The sequence below is a fragment of the Palaemon carinicauda genome, unplaced genomic scaffold (assembly GCF_036898095.1).
Source record: "Palaemon carinicauda isolate YSFRI2023 unplaced genomic scaffold, ASM3689809v2 scaffold579, whole genome shotgun sequence".
NCBI lineage: Eukaryota > Metazoa > Arthropoda > Malacostraca > Decapoda > Palaemonidae > Palaemon > Palaemon carinicauda.
In genome coordinates, this window is record NW_027171848.1 from 17,994 (window position 1) to 37,500 (window position 19,507).

Below are 19,507 nucleotides of genomic sequence, written 5' to 3' on the forward strand. Positions count from 1 at the left end.
AGTAGTTTTCCGTCCCCAGGATCCTATTATATTATGTCCAAGTAGTGCAGAAACACAGGCTGCTGTATTGAGAAAAATTGAACGCATTTTGGTAGAGGTGGTATTATGGTTTGCTATGGCTTATATTTCACATTTAGATGTGCAGGGATCATATGTGAGTGGCACAATTGTATGTTTAAAATGGTCCAATGATAGATATGAACATATGAAAATGTCTGGACTGTAGCGATGATTGAACGTGAGACCTGCACATGTTAGTGTGAAATATAAGCCATAGCAAACCATAACACCACCCCTACCAAAAAAGGCAAGTACGTTAAAATTTCGTCAGTTGAGGAATTAGAAATTTAGAATAAGTTCACTGGATTGAGTATTGTATACATCAAGTGGCTTCATTTAGTTAAATATGTAGCTATGTTTTTTAGCAATACAGTAGTTTTACTATAAAAAGTGGAGGTTAATATGTTTTAAGAAAATAGTACTGTATGAAAGTTAATTTCAAAATTATTACTGATGGTAAAAGTGTATGCAAGTGATTATGTAAGTGGGTAACTATGAAAACAAAGTAAAAGTATGATTTCTTCTGATCCCTATAACTTCATATCCTGCCATATATGAGGCCTAATATGGGTATTACTCATTGGGCTCTGATTCAACTGTGTCCAGAATTATAGTGTGACTGAGCTTAGATTTTACAGTTTGGAAATGTGAAATAAATAATGTGGCATGGAAGAGAAATTGAAGGCTTTGAGCAATGAACTAAGGAGGGGAGAAAATAAGGATGAAACATTAAGGAAGGAAAACAAAGGAGGTTAGTGAAAGGGATAAAAAACAGAAGGGGTTCCCTGAAAACCTCAAAGGAAATAAAGAAAGAAAGGATTGCATACATCATTAAGCTAACCTGAAGAATTGAATGTGCAGAAAAAGAAGACGGACATCGACTCTGGCAATAGCGTCATGAAATGTGAATGCAAGGACAAGAAAAATTTTCATTCAAAGTGCAAGACTGTGAGAAAAGTACAATATAAAAGCAAATATGAGACTGTACTCATCAATGGATATGAGTAAGGATAAGAAAGCTGACAGAATGGGCAAGTCGAGAGTAACAATATACAGAAATGTTGTTGACTGCAGCAAGAGCTTATGGCTTTCTCTATATATGTTGTTACTGTGGTTATGTCCATTACATATTTCATGGCTTCTACAATGATACCCAAATATTGTTTCTTTTTCTTTTTTTTTGAGGGAAGTTCGTTGTTTTTTTAAAAGGCTATCATTAGCGTGATTGAGCAGAGGTATGAATTTGCGAAAAAGGTCGAGTGATCAGGTGAGAAGATTGATACAGTATGAGAATAAGATAGAAGGAAGAGTTTGAAGAAGGAATTGGGGAAAATGATTGGAGATGTATCTATATGGCAAAGACTCGAGACAGGGAATGAGGATGTAAGGAACAAGAGACTTGAGACTAGTATTATGAGCAGGATAGTACTGTCTGGGAAGCATAGGAAAACCTTATACAACATGCATAATGAACTAATTGAACGATGAGGAATAAGGAATCTGATAGACCGCAGGCTCTTGCCCAACAAATTAAGGTAATGGAAAAATAGGAAAACATGAAAAGTATCAAGGAAAACACAAAAGTGGAACACTCACCATGGATAATGTTCTAACTTGGTTAACTCCTCCATTTATCAGCCTGTAAAGTAAATACAAAGGTAAATACAAAGCCTATTCAATAAACACACTATATTATTTCTATACTTTTCAACATACATCTTAAAATTCCATTACGCTATTGCAAGTCAGACAGAGTTCCAAAGTGATGGATGTTTATGAATACTTTAGTTGATGTATGTCTGCATTTTATATGCTCATCAATTTATAAGTAATTCCTTCCTGCTTTTCTATCCTTTCTATTATTTAGAAAAATTTCTTGATTTATGATGAGAAAATAGTTGAAACATTATACATTTAACCATCTATAGTTTAGAAAGTGGTACAAACCCCTTACTCGGAGAAGCACTTAATAGTTATCACATGTTTCACATACAAACCACTGCTTTAAGAGCTTTGGATTAAGTCCATGAAGGGTAAGCAGGACAAATTCTGCCCTATGTTTCAGAGGTCAAAGTAAAGTTTGTGCATTTACAATAGTGACATACGAGAAAATGAGATTTTGTGCCGAGAAAACTTTGACCAAAATTATCGCAGATACACCCAGCAAGGGAGGCCTGGTGAAAGCATTGTAGATGCTAGTTTCATAGAAGGGAAAAATAGTGAAGTTAGAAGCAGCTAACAGTTAAGGAACAAAGCTATGATTTGCGAGGGATGAAGGATGAATAAATGTAAAGGTGGGAACATTATTCAAAATAATAAAAGGAGAAAAAAGGTCAAAGTGAAGAATTCGCAGAAAAATACCAAGGCAAACATTGCAGCTCTGTACTTGATGTGAAAGGGATGTTGGGTAAAAAATACAGTACTGCATGACAAAATTATTTCTTGATGACCAAAATATATTGCAATGTCTTCAAGGGATTTGTCTAACTTCTCAAAAGTACCTAAAACCACAAAATAATTAAATAAGCTAACTAAAAGTGTTAACGTATATCATGCAGAACTTTTATGAGAGAGAGAGAGAGAGAGAGAGAGAGAGAGAGAGAGAGAGAGAGAGAGAGAGAGAGAGAGAGAGAGAGAGAGAGAGAGAGAGAGAGAGAGAATTTTCTTAGCTATAAAACATAGCAAATTTTTAATAAGTTGTATTTTTCCTAGGTATACTTACGACAAATATGTATGAAGATATCCTCATTCCAGTTTTGTTATTTTCCAGGGACAGAATTGTGTGGCTTTTCCTGCCTTCTGGCATCTTGGTTAAGCTCATAACCTGTAAAGGAGAAAAAACATCAACATCTCTTTCGCTTGAAAACCACAGAAGAATATCAAAACACGATCTTGCTACGATACCATTGATATAAGTGCACAACTTGATAATGGTCTTTTTTAAAATCTATGTACCATAAAGTACAAAATAACCACTGTCTAATTCTACTTCAATAAAAAAAACATTGCTAATGAAAACCTGAATATGATGTCATATTAACTTTAACCAAGAGGAGAAGGTCACTCCAAAAATCAAACCATGGTTCTCTATTTTTAGTAACTGCATAGGCCTCTGTACCATCTTCCAAGTTAAGAGTTTTCTTAAGTACTCTCTCCAACAATTCTGTGTTTTACCTTATTTTCTTTCCTCAGTTGGATATTTTCCCTGCTGGAGCCCTTGGGCTTATAGCATCCTGCTTTCCCAACTAAGGTTGTAGCTTAGCTAGTAATAACAATAATAATAAAAAACAGAAAAGAACTCAGGCACAGCCAGGGGTAAAATAGCAGGACCAAGAGAATTGAATTTTCTTGGAAGATGTGACAGAAAATTGATACTTGATAAATGCATGTTTCCAAAAGACTGAAACCAACGAAATTAACAGGATAGAAAGCAGAAATAGAAAGACGAAAAGGTCTGTGTCATGGGACTGAACATGTATTTCTATTCAAGGGATCAAATATTTTATTTTGGATTAATATTTATGCCATTTTTCTTTAGATGAAAATTTCAAATCTCGATGGTATGGCATTTCAAGATATACTAGACACACAAGGCTCTTGAGCTTCATATCTTGCATGCTGTCTCAGGAACAGTTAAACCAAGGAGAGGAAGATTAGAGGCCAAAAAGTTACTGTTTATATTGCTTAGGTAATCAAGATATATTACTAAAGTCATCACACACCATATTGTTCTTCTATTGCTTTCTCAGTACATCTTGGATTTGTGAACTCCATATTTGAAGTATTTTCTTAAATTACCTTTATTGGGTTTATAAAAGCTTAAATTTATAAAGCTAATATAATATGAAATTATGAAATAAAAGGCACTAAACATATTGGATATCTGGATGTACTTTACAGCTTTCACAGAGGGACTAGGAACGTAATGCAGAGCTAGCTGACAGATTACTGTGCTGTGCTACGAAACTAAAAGGTACCTTTACTTTACTTAATAAAATAAGAGGGTGAGATAGAACAAATGCTGTTGTGCTTGCATAGGAAAATAAGAACTGTGTGATACAGAGAAGGAAAATTGAACATTAATTGTAGATAAACCAATTGGTTAAAATAGATGGCAGTAAAATTTTTAGCTTGTTTAAGGTTAACTAAAGGGATTATTCTTTTTGTGTGAAAATTGCACCATAACATATAAAAGAGTTGGTAACAAGTATGACCACTACCATTGTACAATGTAAGGAAGCAAATTGATGAGGAAAACTATGTTGCTTGTAGCTATGACAATACACCATGACAAGAGAAGATGGAAGTCTTTGAGGTCATAGGGGAAAGGGTTTAATAAAAGGGTAATGTATCAGGACAATTTCCACATGTAAAGACAATGATGTTCCCCAGAGCCTTCCTTCAATTCAGAGTTGACAGAAAAACACAATAAGTTCTAGATCTAGAAGGTAATTTAAAGAGAGCAATTTCCCCTTTTTCCCACTTTCTTGGAGGCTGAAAAGAAGATCGGTCCTTTTCCTTTAAACTTAATAGATATTCAGAAAGCCACTTATCCTTAAAGCTTTCGTAAAGTCCATCCCTAGTTTCCAAAGTATAAGCAAGGAGAGAAGAATACTCATTCTCCTCATCATACTCCCACTCAGGAACTTGTTCAGAATCACCAAACATTAAAGAAGGAATAAATCTGCCAACCAAGAAATAATTAGGAGAAATTATATCTAACTCATTCTCACAAGATCTATAAGTTAAAGGCCTATTATTTAAAATTTTCTGAATGTCAGAGAGGAAAGTGACAAATTAAGAGAATGAAGGAGTATATCTACCAAGAGTTTTAAAAAGGCAATGCTTCACTGTTTTAATTAATCTTTCCCAAACAGCACCATACCACGCTGCGTACACAGGGATAGTCGTATGTGAAATTGAAGCGCCCCTAAACTTCTCCTCAAACTCAGAAGAAGTAAGTAACTGTTCAATTATATTACCAGCCTGTAAAAAGGATTTGGCATTGTCAGAATAAACAGCGACAGGAACACCAAACCTATTAGAAAACCTAATGAAAGCCAATATAAATTCTGAAGTTGACATAGACTGGACAACTTCCAAATGTATAGCTCTTGTATTAAAACAAGTGAAAATAAGAATGTACGCCTTAAATTTTCCTCCATTTTTCTCCTCCAACCATAAGTGGCCTGTATAATCTACACCAGTATGAGCAAAAGGCACACTCAAATTAACCCTGGAAAAAGGAAGCGAAGAAGGAGAAGGGTACTTCACTGTGCTAGCTTTATAACGCTTGCATACAATACAATCCTTCAGGGCAGACAAAACTGCTTGCCTGGCCTTTACAATCCACAAACCACGCATGCACAAAAAACTAAGAGTGGATTGCAAACCCATATGCAATGGGCATAATAAATCAACAACCGAGTCAAATGATGCTTCTTGTCCACAAGAACAGGATTGACAATATCAAATTTTAAAATAATATTCTTGTCAATCCAACCTTTAGTTCGCATTATACCATTCACGTCCAAAAACAAATTGAACTGCCTAACTAAAGGTGGAACTTCCACTGAAGAATCTCTACTCTTCAGATAAGATAATTCAAGAGGAAAAGCTTCCTCTTGCATCAACCATAGAAGGTAATTAAAAGCTGCCTCAACAGGGTCAGCTTGAATTTTCCTAAACTTATGTACAACAGTAAATACCTTAGAAACTACACTTATAAGTCTAGAAAAACTAGAAAAATTACTTATATTTACAAGAGGTTCCTTTTTAGGGAACATTACAGGAGAAATTAAGTCACCTTTCATATTATCAGGAATACAACCCAAAAGACCCTTAGGCCACTCGTCAGGAGAATTCAACCAAGAAGGCCCTTTGATCCAAAGACTGAAATTTTCAAGAAAGTGCTTACTAGCACAAGGTTTAGTTAGTAAATCAGCCTGATTGCTAGACGAAGGAATATAAGCTAATGAAACTCTACAAAATCTATCAGAAATCCTATCTAACAGACTAGAAATTTCCTTCAACCTATTATTTACAAATGTGTTTCTCTTAGGAGCCCTATTAGTTAGAATCCAACTAAGAACTACTTGGCTATCTATAAAAAGGGTTATGCTTTCAATTTCAGCACAATTTAATAGATTACTTTCAAAAATGGTGTCAAAACACTTCAAAGCTAATTGAGCAGCCAAAAGTTCTAAAGTAGGGAGAGTCTTCTCCTTAATAGGGCTAACCCTGGTTTTGGTAAATATCGGGGAACTATGATCACCTTGCACAGCATACATAGAAGCATCGGCAAACAAAAACAGCTTAACAGGAGCATCAGTTTTATAAGTTTGTCTAGAAAAGGAAGTTTGACTAACTTCACTGTAAGAACTACAAAATTTACTCCATAGTTTAGAAATTTCAGCACTAGCCGTTTCATCCCAGTTCGTAACTTGCTGGCACAACTTACGAATAACAAGCTTGCCCTGCAGCATTATAGGAGCAAATATTCCAATAGGATCAAAGACAGATGACAAAGCTGACAAAATCTGACGCTTTGAGGAAGCACCCTTGTTCAATCGCTTAACCTTTAATTGTAAGGTATCTTGGTCAGAGTCATAAATATATCCTAAAATTTTCATTTCAGAAGAAGCTACCTTTTCATCTTCATCAAGAGTAGACAACAAAGCAGGAATGTTAGAACCCCACTCCCGTAAAGGCAACCCCCCTGAATTCATAATTTTCTTAATAGAATTGATAATAAATGGCATCTGGGCTCCCTGATTAGAAGAGAGCACTAAGTTATCCATATAAAATTTGTCTCTAATCAGAGAAGCTACTTCATTCCCTCTATAGCTAGACAAATGATGTTGAATAATATAATTCAATATAAAGGGAAAACTTACAAATCCAAAAATTATAGTATTATATCTATAAGCAACAAACTTCCCATTTATCTTTCTAGAGAAACAAAATCTATTTCGATCTGCCTCTAAAGATAACCTAACTTGGAGAAAAGCCTTGACTATATCAGCTACAACTACATAATCATTATTCCTCAGATACAAAACCAAAGACAAGTTGTTCATCAAATCAATACCAAGGAAAGCGGCTTCATTTAATGAAGGAGCTTTTCCCACCTTTAAACTACAGTTAAATACAGGACGGATTTTAGTAGTGGCATTTTCATCATTTCTGATGACAGGGCGATGAGGAATGAATATTTGACCTGCGGCTATTTTTAACAGGCTCAATAATGCCAAGCTCCTCCTGTCTATCAAAAACTTCCTCATATTTAAAGGATATATTCTGGTCTTCTAATTTAGAATAAATCCATTCAGCAACTGCCAAAGAAATCTTTAAATTGTTTGGGACTTTTTCAATTAAATCCTTTTTCCATGGTAACTGGACGTGATAATGTCCTTCATGAAAAGAAATTGATTTAGAAAATTCAGCAACTTGTTGGTCTTCATAAGGAAGGGAATTTTCATCTTTAATCCCAATCGATTCTAAATTATACAAATTGTCGAGTCTATACTCTACACAAGATTCAGGAAAGATATCATTCAATGGATCGAACTTATAGCCTACTGGATTGACTGCAAAATTCACTAATAGCTTCTGTTTTCCAAGTTGCTTAGGAGGAGCAAATTCCAGAAGTCTATTCTTATCAGGCTTAGAAGTCTGTTTACTCTCCAAATTAAGGGAAGAATTATAAAAAACTCTAGATTCTCTGTTACATTCAGGTACATATTTAATTTCCTTATTAGGAATAAACCTAACAGATTTAGCTTTACCATTACCTCTTGGTCTATTTTCCAAGATTTTATTACTATCAATTTTAGGACAAGACTCTACCTTTCTTACAGGTTTACAAGGTTCATAAGAATCAATTCTCTTACAAAAAAAGCTTCCTTTGTGAAGGATGAACAAAATTGACTACTGTACCAAATGGAATAACCCCATTGGCCAACTTAATTACTCTAACCTTAATATTAAACAACTCTACAGAGTCTAAATCTAACTGATTAAATTCCTGAAGGATATCATTCCCTAGGATACCTAATATATTTACAATTTCAGAATTCCTCCCTGGGTAATTATTACATACAGAATAACCAGCAGATTCCATATTTTTAACTACAGTTAGGCAACATAGGAATTTGTATGGAAAGATTAAAATTTTCCAATGCAAAAAACAGACAACTAGTCTTTTTCCCACAAGGCATTGTTAAATCAGCTACCAAGTGAAATCCATAACTAACTCTAGCTGGCAACCCAAAAGAAGAAACTAACCTAGATAAAGGAGCACCACAATAATCTCCTAATCTGCTATCAACAATTTGTTTATTAATAACACTAAACTGGGCTCCAGTGTCTAATAGAAAACAACATTTAAAAGATTTCCTACCCCTACCAACTTTGAGGGTAATAAAGGGAACAAATATTTCAGACCCTGATTGACAACTTAATCATTTTTTACCAAGATCCTTACTAGCATGAGGGCACATTGCTCCATGATGTTCAGATTTATTACAAGAAAAACATTTATAAGGTAACAATGATTTATATCCCGGACATTCCGAGGCCCCATGCCTATCACTCAAGCATTTAAAGCATAAAGTTAGTTCTTCAGCTCTATTCTTCCAAGATTGCAAAGTATCAAACCTAGTACATCTAGAAGAATTATGACCAATTTCTTTACAAAATTTACATCTACCAAAAGATAAAGGTTTACTGGTAAATTGAACTTTATTAGAGTCATTACTAGCAGAAGATCTATTACCAAACTTAGATTGCTGGAAATTACGGTCTTTACCTTCAAATTTAACTTCTTTACCTTCATGTTTAACTTTAGGTTTTGCACCAGAATTTTCATTATGACCTAAACTAAGGCGTGCAATAATACTCTGATGATTATCTAACAACTGGTTAAAATTAGGATAGGAAGATCCTGTAGTTCTAGAAAGTTCTATCAAAAAATTTCTAGGAAGCTTCCTATTTACAATTTTGCTAGTTAGCAATAGAGCAGCTGAATCAACTTCAGTCAGATCTATACCAAGTCCCTTCAAGTCAATGAATTTATTATTCAAAGATCTAACTAAAGATTCTACTTCACTAAGGGATTTTACTTCAGAAATGTTCAAAACTTCACCTATTACTTGATCAATTATGTTGTCTTGATCTAGAAAATTAAGATCTAATTGCTAAAAGCCAAATCAAAACCCTCATCATCTACTGTAATGTTTTCTACTACACTTAAAACTTCACCTAACAAATAACCCTTTAAATAAATAAACTTTTGACCACTAGTTAGGTTAGGCATACCAGCCAAAGCATTATTAAAATCCTTCTTAAAGTTAAAATAGGCAAATAGATTAGCTGCATTGTTTTCAAACTTCTGAATTTGAATAGGAGGGAGAGGCAACTTTACAATTTTACTAGAACTATTTTGAGGAGTATTCTTACCTCCAAACAAATTATCAAATTTTACTCTAAGTTCAGACAGAGTTTTCTGTACTTCATAATGATAATCTCTTGCTGCTTGCATAATACTAACTAGTTCATCTTCAGCAGCAATTTCACAATTTCTCAACTATTACTAAATTAGCATCAATTTTGTGAATGAATTCTTGCAACAAATGACCATTAATTTGATCGTCCTTTAAAGAGTCAATCTTCCTAATATCAAGAGTTATTAAACCCTTAACATAGGCTCTCTTTCTAATTAACTTTTTCATTTCAGCCTCATCCATCTTGAACAATGCTTTTAACCAATACTAAATTACCCAAGGAAAAATTAAAACTTAACTTAATCAAGTCAATGCAAAGCAAGTTATCACCACTTACTTCCTAATGAAAATACAGTATATTATGCTAATAGCAAAACTAGGCTAATCAACAGGTTATATACATGAAAAGGCTACTAACTTAACCTAAGCTTAAATGAATACAGTATAAATTAAGACCGATACTGCTCCTTTCCTTATTAGGAATAACAGCAGTACAGGTATACAAAAAATCCTGACATTACAAAACCAATTGAGCCTAGAGAGGACAACAAAAAAAGTAAATACTTGACAATAGAACAGCTAAACTAACTTTGATTTTAGGTCTTTACTTAAACTAAAAATCAGCCATTCTCTGCGCCAACTTCAAAACAGTCCCCAATTTGCTAAAATACACCCATGGGAGTTACCCTTGGTATCCATGATGTGTGCGCGCGCGCACACACACACACACACAGAGAAAGAGAGGGAGAGAGAGAGAAATTTTCTTAAGCTATAAAACAGCAAATTTTAAGTACGTTATATTTTTCCTAGCTATACTTACGACAACATATGAAGATATCCTCATTCCAGTTTTATTTTCCAGGGACTAAAGAATTGTGTGGCATTTCCTGCCTTTTGGCATCTTGGTTAAGCTCATAACCTGTAAATGAGAAAAAACATCAACATCTCTTTCGCTTGTAAACCACAGAAGAATATCAAAACACGATCTTGCTACGATACCATTGATATAAGTACACAACTTGATTATGGTCTTTTTTAAATCTATGTTCCATAAAGTACAAACAAACCACTGCCTTAAATTGCCTTTATTGGGTTTATAAAAGCTTAAATTTATAAAGCTAATATGAAATTGTAAAAAAAAATTAGGAACAAAATATATTGGATATCTGCATGTACTTTACAGCTTTCACAGAGGGACTTGGAATGTAATGCAGAGATAGGCGACAGATTACTGTGCTTTGCTGCAAAATTAAAAGGTACCTTTGCTTTACTCATTAAAATAAGAGGGTGAGAATGATGTGCTTGCATAAGAAAATAAGAACAGAGTGATAAAAAGGAAAATTGAACATTAATTCTAGATCAACCAATTGGTTAAAATAGATGGCAGTAACAGTTTTGTACTTGTTTAAGGTTAACCAAAAGAGGATTATTTTGTGTGAAAATTGCACCATAACATATAAAAGAGTTGGTAACAAGTATGACCACTACCATTGTACAATGTAAGGAAGCAAATTGATGAGGAAAACTATGTTGCTTGTGGCTATGACAATACCCCATGACAAGAAAAGATGGAAGTCTTTGAGGTCTTAGGGGAAAGGGTTTAATAAAAGGGTAATGTATCAGGACAATTTCCACATGTAAAGACAATGATGCGCCCCAGAGCCTTCCTTCAATTCAGAGTTAACAGAAAAACACATGTATTTGTAACATCCAAATACTGTAGTGCTTAATGAAAGAAAATCTTCAATTAGATTTAAAACATCAGTCATGTTACATTAGGAGTGGAACTGCTCAATGGTTGTGAGGATCAAATGGAATGAATGAAAAGTTGAAAGACTAAAAATGAATAACTTGCTGCCAAATATTTTGGACCAGGAACCTTCTAAAATGAATAATTGTACAAGACTTTTATCCAAACTGGATAAATCTTCACGTACAGTAGAGGGTAATCAGGGAAAAGTCTGCTAGGTATATAAACTTCTGCACATTTCATATTACCAACTGAATAGTCAACCACAAGGAAAGAGAAGTGAACCAAAACCAAAAAGTTAAACAAGAAAGAAATTGGAAAGACAATATTATCAAGAGTATATGAGCATTAGGCGAGTTTTGGGATCATACTGATGGATTGTACTGAATTTGATTTATGAACTTTGTCCTCAGAAAGTAGTTTTTAATTACTGTATTTATCTTTATTTGAATACCTTTCTTGTCTTCCTGGGGGACCACCACTACTACCTGAAGGTAAACTCACCATGTTAGATCCAATAAGTTGGATCAGTTTCTCAAGCCCTGGTAGCATGATCTTCGCTCTGCTGGAGGCGGATTCTTGGACTCTTTTCATACCTAAAAAAAAAAAATTTGATATTAGATATATGCCATCAATTTTAAAACAGGTTCATAAAATTCATTAAAACTTCAAATCATGTGACAAAAAGCAAGATATATACTCTGTTAACTTTCAATAATATTGAAACCTATCATTCAATTGTTAAGATCAGACATTTTGTGCTAGAATATTCCTATTTCGGAAATCATTTTCACTTTTAACATTATAAAATATTAAATTGAAACTTTACCATATGGTGACTCAAAAAAACTACAGTGAATCCAAGCCGGAAATCCAGGTTTCCTGCCTTGAGAAGCTTCAGCTTATTCTTAAGGAGTTCCTGATCAGCTTGATAGTGTATAGATCTGAAAATAAATGAATTATTATTTCAAAAATTACATGTAGACTGTCAAGTGATTTACATAATTTAAAAAGAATAACAATTTCTTCACACAGACCTCAATGACATGTTGTTATTGCCTTTCATTCAGTACAAACATATACCAAGGCCCTTCCCCCAATTTTGGGGGGGTAGCCGACATCAACAAATGAAACAAAAACAAAAAAGGGGACCTCTACTCTCTACTTTCCTCCCAGCCTAACAAGGGACTCAACCGAGTTCAGCTGGTACTGCTAGGGTGCCACAGCCCACCCTCCCCCGTTATCCACCACAGATGAAGCTTCATAATGCTGAATCCCCTACTGCTGCTACCTCCGTGGTCATCTAATGCATCGGAGGAAGCAGCAGTGGTATTATGATTGCAAAAAAATAAAAAAAACCTGTTTAATCTTTTGGATAATCCTTTCTAACTAGATTATCTGGAAACACAAAATTTACTAGTGTATAGGCCTGGCTTAACTATGAAGACACCATCTATTTCTATGAATACACAATTTTCTTGCTATTAACCCTTTTACCTCCAAAGGACGTACTGGTACGATTACAATAGATGAAGTGAGGAGAGCACTAGATGAAACGAGAGTAGGAAAAGCATCTGGTATGAATGGTGTGAGAGCTGAGATGTTGAAGGAGGGGGGTGTGACTGTACTTGAATGGTTGGTGAGATTGTTTAATGTGTGTTTTGTGTTGTCAATGGTACCAGTAGATTGGGTTTGTGCATGTATTGTACCACTATATAAGGGTAAGGGAGATGTGCATGAGTGTTGTAATTCAAGAGGTATAGTTTGTTAAGCGTAGTTGGAAAAGTGTATGGTAGAGTAATGATTAATAGAATCAAGGATAAAACAGAGAATGCAATCTTAGAAATACAGGGTGGTTTTAGAGGAGGTAGGGGTTGTATGAATCAGATATTTACAGTTAGGCAGATATGCGAGAAATATTTAGCAAAAGGTAAGGAGGTGTATGTTGCGTTTATGGATCTGGAGAAAGCGTATGATAGAGTTGATAGGAAGCAATGTGGAATGTAATGAGGTTATATGGAGTTGGTGGAAAGTTGTTGCAAGCAGTGAAAAGTTTCTACAAAGGTAGTAAAGCATGTGTTAGGATAGGAAATGAAGTGAGTGATTGGTTTCCGGTGAGAGTGGGGCTGAGACAGGGATGTGTGATGTCGCCGTGGTTGTTTAACTTGTATGTTGATGGAGTGGTGAGAGAGGTGAATGCTCGAGTACTTGGACGAGGATTAAAACTGGTAGACGAGAATGACCATGAATGGGATGTAAATCAGTTTTTGTTTGCGGATGATACTGTACTGGTTGCAGACACAGAAGAGAAGCTTGGCCGATTAGTGACAGAATTTGGAAGAGTGTGTGAGAGAAGGAAGTTGAGAGTTAATGTGGTTAAGAGTAAGGTTATGAGATGAACGAGAAGGGAAGGTGGTGAAAGGTTGAATGTCATGTTGAATGGAGAGTTACTTGAGGAGGTGGATCAGTTTAAGTACTTGGGGTCTGTTGTTGCAGCAAATGGTGGAGTGGAAGCAGATGTACGTCAGAGAGTGAATGAAGGTTGCAAAGTGTTGGGGGCAGTTAAGGGAGTAGTAAAAAATAGAGGGTTGGGCATGAATGTAAAGAGAGTTCTATATGAGAAAGTGATTGTACCAACTGTGATGTATGGATCGGAGTTGTGGGGAATGAAAGTGATGGAGAGACAGAAATTGAATGTGTTTGAGATGAAGTGTCTAAGGAGTATGGCTGGTGTATCTCGAGTAGATAGGGTTAGGAACGAAGTGGTTAGGGTGAGAACGGGTGTAAGAAATGGGTTAGCAGCTACAGTGGATATGAATGTGTTGAGGTGGTTTGGCCATGTTGAGAGAATGGAAAATGGCTGTCTGCTAAAGAAGGTGATGAATGCAAGAGTTCATGGGAGAAGTACGAGAGGAAGGCCAAGGTTTGGGTGGATGGATGGAGTGAAGGAAGCTCTGGGTGATAGGAGGATAGATGTGAGCGAGGCAAGAGAGCGTGCTAGAAATAGGAATGAATGGCGAGCGATTGTGACGCAGTTCCGGTAGGCCATGCTGCTGCCTCCGATGCCTTAGATGACTGCGGAGGTAGCAGCAGTAGTGGATTCAGCATTATGAAGCTTCATCTGTGGTGGATAATGTGGAAGGGTGGGCTGTGACACCCTGGCAGTACCAGCTGAAATCGGTTGAGTCCCTTGTTAGGCGGGGAGGAACGTAGAGAGTAGAGGTCCACTTTTTGTTTCTTTGTTGATGTCGGCTACCCCCCAAAATTGGGGGAAGGGCCTTGGTATATGTATGTATCTTTGTTTGAATGCCTTTCTTGTCTTCCTGGGGGGACCACCACTACTACCTGAAGGTAAACTCACCATTTTATGTTGACTCAATGATCTGCCCCATGGTCTTCGCTCTGCTGGAGGCGGATGCCTGGACTCTTTCATATCTAAAAAAACAATTAGATATTAGATATACGCCATCAATTTTAAAACAGGTTCACAAAATCCATTAAAACATCAAATCATGAGACAAAAAGCAAGATATACACTCTGTTAACTTTCAATAATATTGAAACCTATTTTTCAATTGTTAAGATCAGACATTTTGTGCTAGAATATTCCTATTTCGGAAATCATTTTCATTTTTGACAGGCTGTGGCTTGACATACAGGATAAAGATTCTAATATTATAAAATATCAAATTGAAACTTTACCATATGGCGACTCAAAAAAACTTCAGTGAATCCAACGCGGAAATCCGGGTTTCCTGCCTTGAGAAGCTTCAGCTTATTCTTTCGCAAGTTCCAGATCAGCTTGATAGTGTATAGATCTGAAAATAAATAAATTATTATTTCAAAAATTACATGTACACTATCAAGTGATTTACATAATCTAAAAAAAATAACAATTTCTTCACACAGACCTCAATGACATGTTATTATTGCCTTCCATTCAGCATGATCATTAATTTATTTCCAAGCTTGTAATACTAGATACAATCCTAGTTGGAAAAGCAGGATGCTACAAGCCCAAGGGCTCCAACAGGGAAAATAGCCCAGCGAGTAAAAGCAATAAGGAAACAGAATGTTGTACCTAAGTGTACCCTCTAACACGAGAAATCTAACCCAGGACAGGAAATCTATGTTAGAGAGACTGCGGCATTACCCAAGACTTAAGGTTAATAGTTTGATATTTATATTTCGCTCCCTGTGAGGGATATGTTTTGTTAAGGTTTCTTCTCCTCCTGCTGTCAAATCTTCAAATCAATTCATCTCAAGTCATATCTGGGCCAAATGACTTGAAATTTGGCACAAAGCTCAAGTGCATTTTAAGTTATTTTTGATACCTTTAAAATATTTTTTTTTTTTGCCATTTTCAGACAAATTTAAATTTTGGTCTCCTGTGCCTTGATATCATAACCGAATGAATTGAAATTTGGTATGGAGGTGCCCTAGAAATACAGTAGGAAGTCATCAATATTTAGGCATAAGTTTGTTCAAAATGGTAAATTTTGCAATTTTTGTTCCCTTTTAGACCAAAAATATACATTTTCTCCTCCTGTGCCCATATATTTACAACAAATGGCCTGAAATTTTGTATGAGGGCACCTTGGATATATGTTCCACAAGATGTAAGTCATGATTTTTGTATACATCACTTAAAAATTATTAATTTTAGTGGTTGCATTCTTTGCTCATATGGCCTGGTATTTAAACCATATGACCTGAAATTTGGTATGGAAATGCCTCTAATATATGCCCACTGGACTTTACTCAATTTTACAACCCTTCAGAGTGATTTCTTGTAAATCTATCGGGGATCCATTTCTGGAAAATATTAATACAAGCCAGTCCATAGTTGCATGGGGGAGTGAGATGGGAGTAAAATATGCTGTATTTGCATGGCAAATGTTGCCTTTCTAGTAACATGCCCCTCTCTTGGAAGAGCTGCTTACCATAACTAAAAAGTCTCTTCTACCCTTACCAAGTGAAAAGTAGCCACTGAACAATTGCAATTGCAATTGCAAAAGCATACAGCACCGATTACAGTTTGGGCACACATCCGTCATTTTCCTTTAGCTATTTGTATTTTACTTCCCACCAACCCCTACACTAATATGGAGTTACCAACCCCTAATCAATGAGGCGCTCTTGTCATTCCTGACACTTTCACCTGTGTCTGCTTTATACGATCTTGTCCGAATGAATGGCAGAAGCAAGGGGCATTAACAATTACCTAGCAGGAAAAAGCTCCAGAGACTGATCATATATATAATCAGTATCAAAGCCCCTCTTCACCCAAGCTAGGACCAGGGTGGGCCAGGCAATGGTAGACCTGTAGGTTCCCCAAAATCTTCATCATCAGCTTACAAGGATGGTGATGCAGAGACTACAAGAAACTACTGAGCTTGAGCAGGTATCAAACACCTGTCCAGCATATTGCCAGACAAGGACCTTTTTTAACTGGCTAATTCCACTCTACTAACCTACTGGAAACGTTCCTGTCTGGCAATCTGCTAGACTGGGGTTTGAGCCCCACTGAAACTCTATAGTTTCTTGCAGTGTCTGCAACCTCACCTTCCTTGTGAGCTATGAATGGGGGGTTTGGGGAGTCTATAGGTCTATCTGATGAGTCATAAGCAACCCTTGCCTTGTCCTCCCTGGTCCTAAGTTGGGTGGAGAGAAGGCTTGGTAGCTGATCATATGTTTGTTCTGCTAAGGCATATGCACGGTCCTTACCTCTAATATTCATGAGCAACCTTTACACCTCTAAGTGCACAAGGAATGATGCAAAGGCCATGAAATACCGCTTACAGTACACCATATGCCGTGCAATGATGGCAATGGCACATTAGGTGACGAATGTTAAACATTTGGATTTCCAAAGAGAAAAAAAATATTTTTTTCACAAGAGGAAAACAACTTAGTTTAAACTTTTTGTTAAATATATTATATTTTTCAACTGGTTGTCTTGTGTTTTACACATTTCTGACCATTACTGTGGATGGAAAAATAATTGTCTTTGACCCATTTCTCCCTTTATAAAACATTCATGATTATTATTATTATTATTATTATTTGCTAGGCTACAATCCTAGTTGGAAAAGCAAGATGCTATAAGCCCAAGGGATCCAACAGGGAAAATAGCCCAGTGAGGAAGGGAAACCAGGAAATAAGAGAAGTAATTAACAAATAGAACAAAATATTTTAAGAACATTAACAACATTCAAATAAATATTTAAATATAAACTACAAAAAACTTTAACAAAATAAGAGGTATAGAAATAAGATAGAACAGTGTGACAGAGTGTACACTCAAGCAAGAGAACTCTAACCCAAGATAGCAGAAGACCATGGTCCAGAGGCTATGGCATTACCGAAGACTAGAGAACAATGGTTTGATTTAGGAGTGTCTTTCTCCTAGAAGAGCTGCTTACCATAGCTAGTCTCTCTCTCTCCTAACCTTACCAAGAGGAAAGTTAATCTTGATTGAAACTTATGTTCTAAATTACTTTCTAAGAATTTAGAATGCATAGGGTTAATGAAGGGTATGTTATAACTATTTTAAATTTAAATATATTTAATTCTCAACAGATAGGCCTACTTGCTACCACTCCCTAACCACACGCCATCCAAAGAGTAACTTTACTATAGAAATTTCTTGAATATTAACTGGTTCGAAGCGTTTAGGTAACTCATGAATGGCAGAGACAAGGGACACTGACATTGAAGTATCAAGCAGGATAATGCCCTAGAGACTGATCATATACAGTATATACATATGATGGTCCAAGACCCTCTCCACCCAAGCTTAGACCCAATGAGGGCCAGGCAATGGCTGCTGATGACTCAGCAGATAGACCTATAGGCTCCCCCATAACCCTACCATCCTTAGCTCACAAGGATGGTGAGGTTGTAACGACCAAAGAAACTAACTATTAAAAACACTTCCCATTTCTTATGACGTTTTACTGAGAGAGAGAGAGAGAGAGAGAGAGAGAGAGAGAGAGAGAGAGAGAGAGAGAGAGAGAGAGAGAGTCGTTGAAAAATAGTTTTTTTATAAGTCAATGATACACCAGGATATGTGGTTGAACCCCCCCCCCCCCCAACAGTACATCCCCTCATGCAATAGGCCTACTGGCAGATGGATATGCAGTTTATTGCCTCGTTTCCTTTCCTCGCTGGGCTATGTGTCCCTGTTGGAGCCCTTGGGATTATAACATCCTGCTTTTCTAACTAAGGTCGTAGCTTAGCTAGTAATAATAATAATAATAATAATAATAATTATAATAAAGTTGATATATGCATTCGAAATTCTCCATACCCTTTAATATAAAAATCATTAAGAACATTTTTCTTGAATGATAATAATAATAATAATTGTCTAATATAGTTGGAAAAATACATAGTTCTTATGTGTTATACGAAACGGTGACTTTTGTATGTTGGTAGAGCTATAATGATGTAACCTAACCAGACACACACTACTTCACCCATGGGGTGGGCCGCCCACCTTACTTATCCCTTACCGTGTGGGCGGGCTAAGGGGGGGGGGGAGGTTTGGAGTTAATTCCTGACTACCTGTTACCACCCTGGGTTACAACCAAACATGGTCTACAAACTTTATATATGTAATCACTACGTACTTTTAACGCCTTATAAATATATTGTCTTCCATTAAATGACCTTTGCGCCCTATACACATACGACAGACATTGAGTAACTCAAGATCTGAAATTGACTAAAGAAGGAAAACATCAGAGGTATTTTTAACATCAAAAACTCTGTAATAACTGGTTTGAAGCGATAGGTACAGTTTACATGTCATTTGCTATGACGGATTGTGTGACCAGGAGAGAGAGAGAGAGAGAGAGAGAGAGAGAGAGAGAGAGGAGAGAGAGAGAGAGAGAGAGAGAGAGAGAGAGAGAGAGAGGTGGAGGAAGAAAGGTGGGGGAGGAAGAGGTGGGGTGAAGAAAGATGGGGGAAGAGAGGTGGGGGGAGAAAGGTGGGGAGAAAGAAAGGTGGGGAAGGAAGAGGTGAGGGTGGAGGAAGAGGTGGGGGGGAAGAAAGGTGGGGGGAGGAAAGGTGGGGGGAAGAAAGGTAGGGGAAGAAAGGTGGGGGAGAAGGAAAGGGGGGAGAAGGAAAGGGGGGGAGGAAGAAAGGTGAGGGAGAAAGAACGGTGGGGGAGAGAAGTGAGGGGGAAGAA

General features: G+C 36.4%; 1 protein-coding gene across 31 annotated transcripts in view; it reads right to left on the bottom strand.

The window, feature by feature from the left end:
- Nucleotides 1-262: 262 nt before the first annotated feature.
- The window catches only part of LOC137637197 (uncharacterized), a 76,219-nt gene continuing 56,974 nt past the window's right edge, over nucleotides 263-19,507 (bottom strand). For 8 of the 31 annotated variants that reach the window (XR_011043446.1, XR_011043444.1, XR_011043449.1 and 5 more), the window contains 7 exons: nucleotides 15,016-15,131; nucleotides 14,675-14,748; nucleotides 12,143-12,257; nucleotides 11,818-11,909; nucleotides 10,384-10,482; nucleotides 2,783-2,884; nucleotides 1,629-1,699 (listed from right to left, as the gene is read on the bottom strand). Coding sequence is in view for 2 of the 31 variants with exons in the window: in XM_068369462.1 (XP_068225563.1) it covers nucleotides 1,679-1,699; nucleotides 2,783-2,884; nucleotides 11,818-11,909 (215 nt within the window). In the remaining 29 variants the exon portion in view is untranslated. Of the gene's footprint in view, nucleotides 1,700-2,782; nucleotides 2,885-10,383; nucleotides 10,483-11,817; nucleotides 11,910-12,142; nucleotides 12,258-14,674; nucleotides 14,749-15,015; nucleotides 15,132-19,507 lie in introns of all 31 variants that reach the window. The other 23 variants (XR_011043453.1, XR_011043451.1, XR_011043454.1 and 20 more) reach the window with 12 other exon arrangements.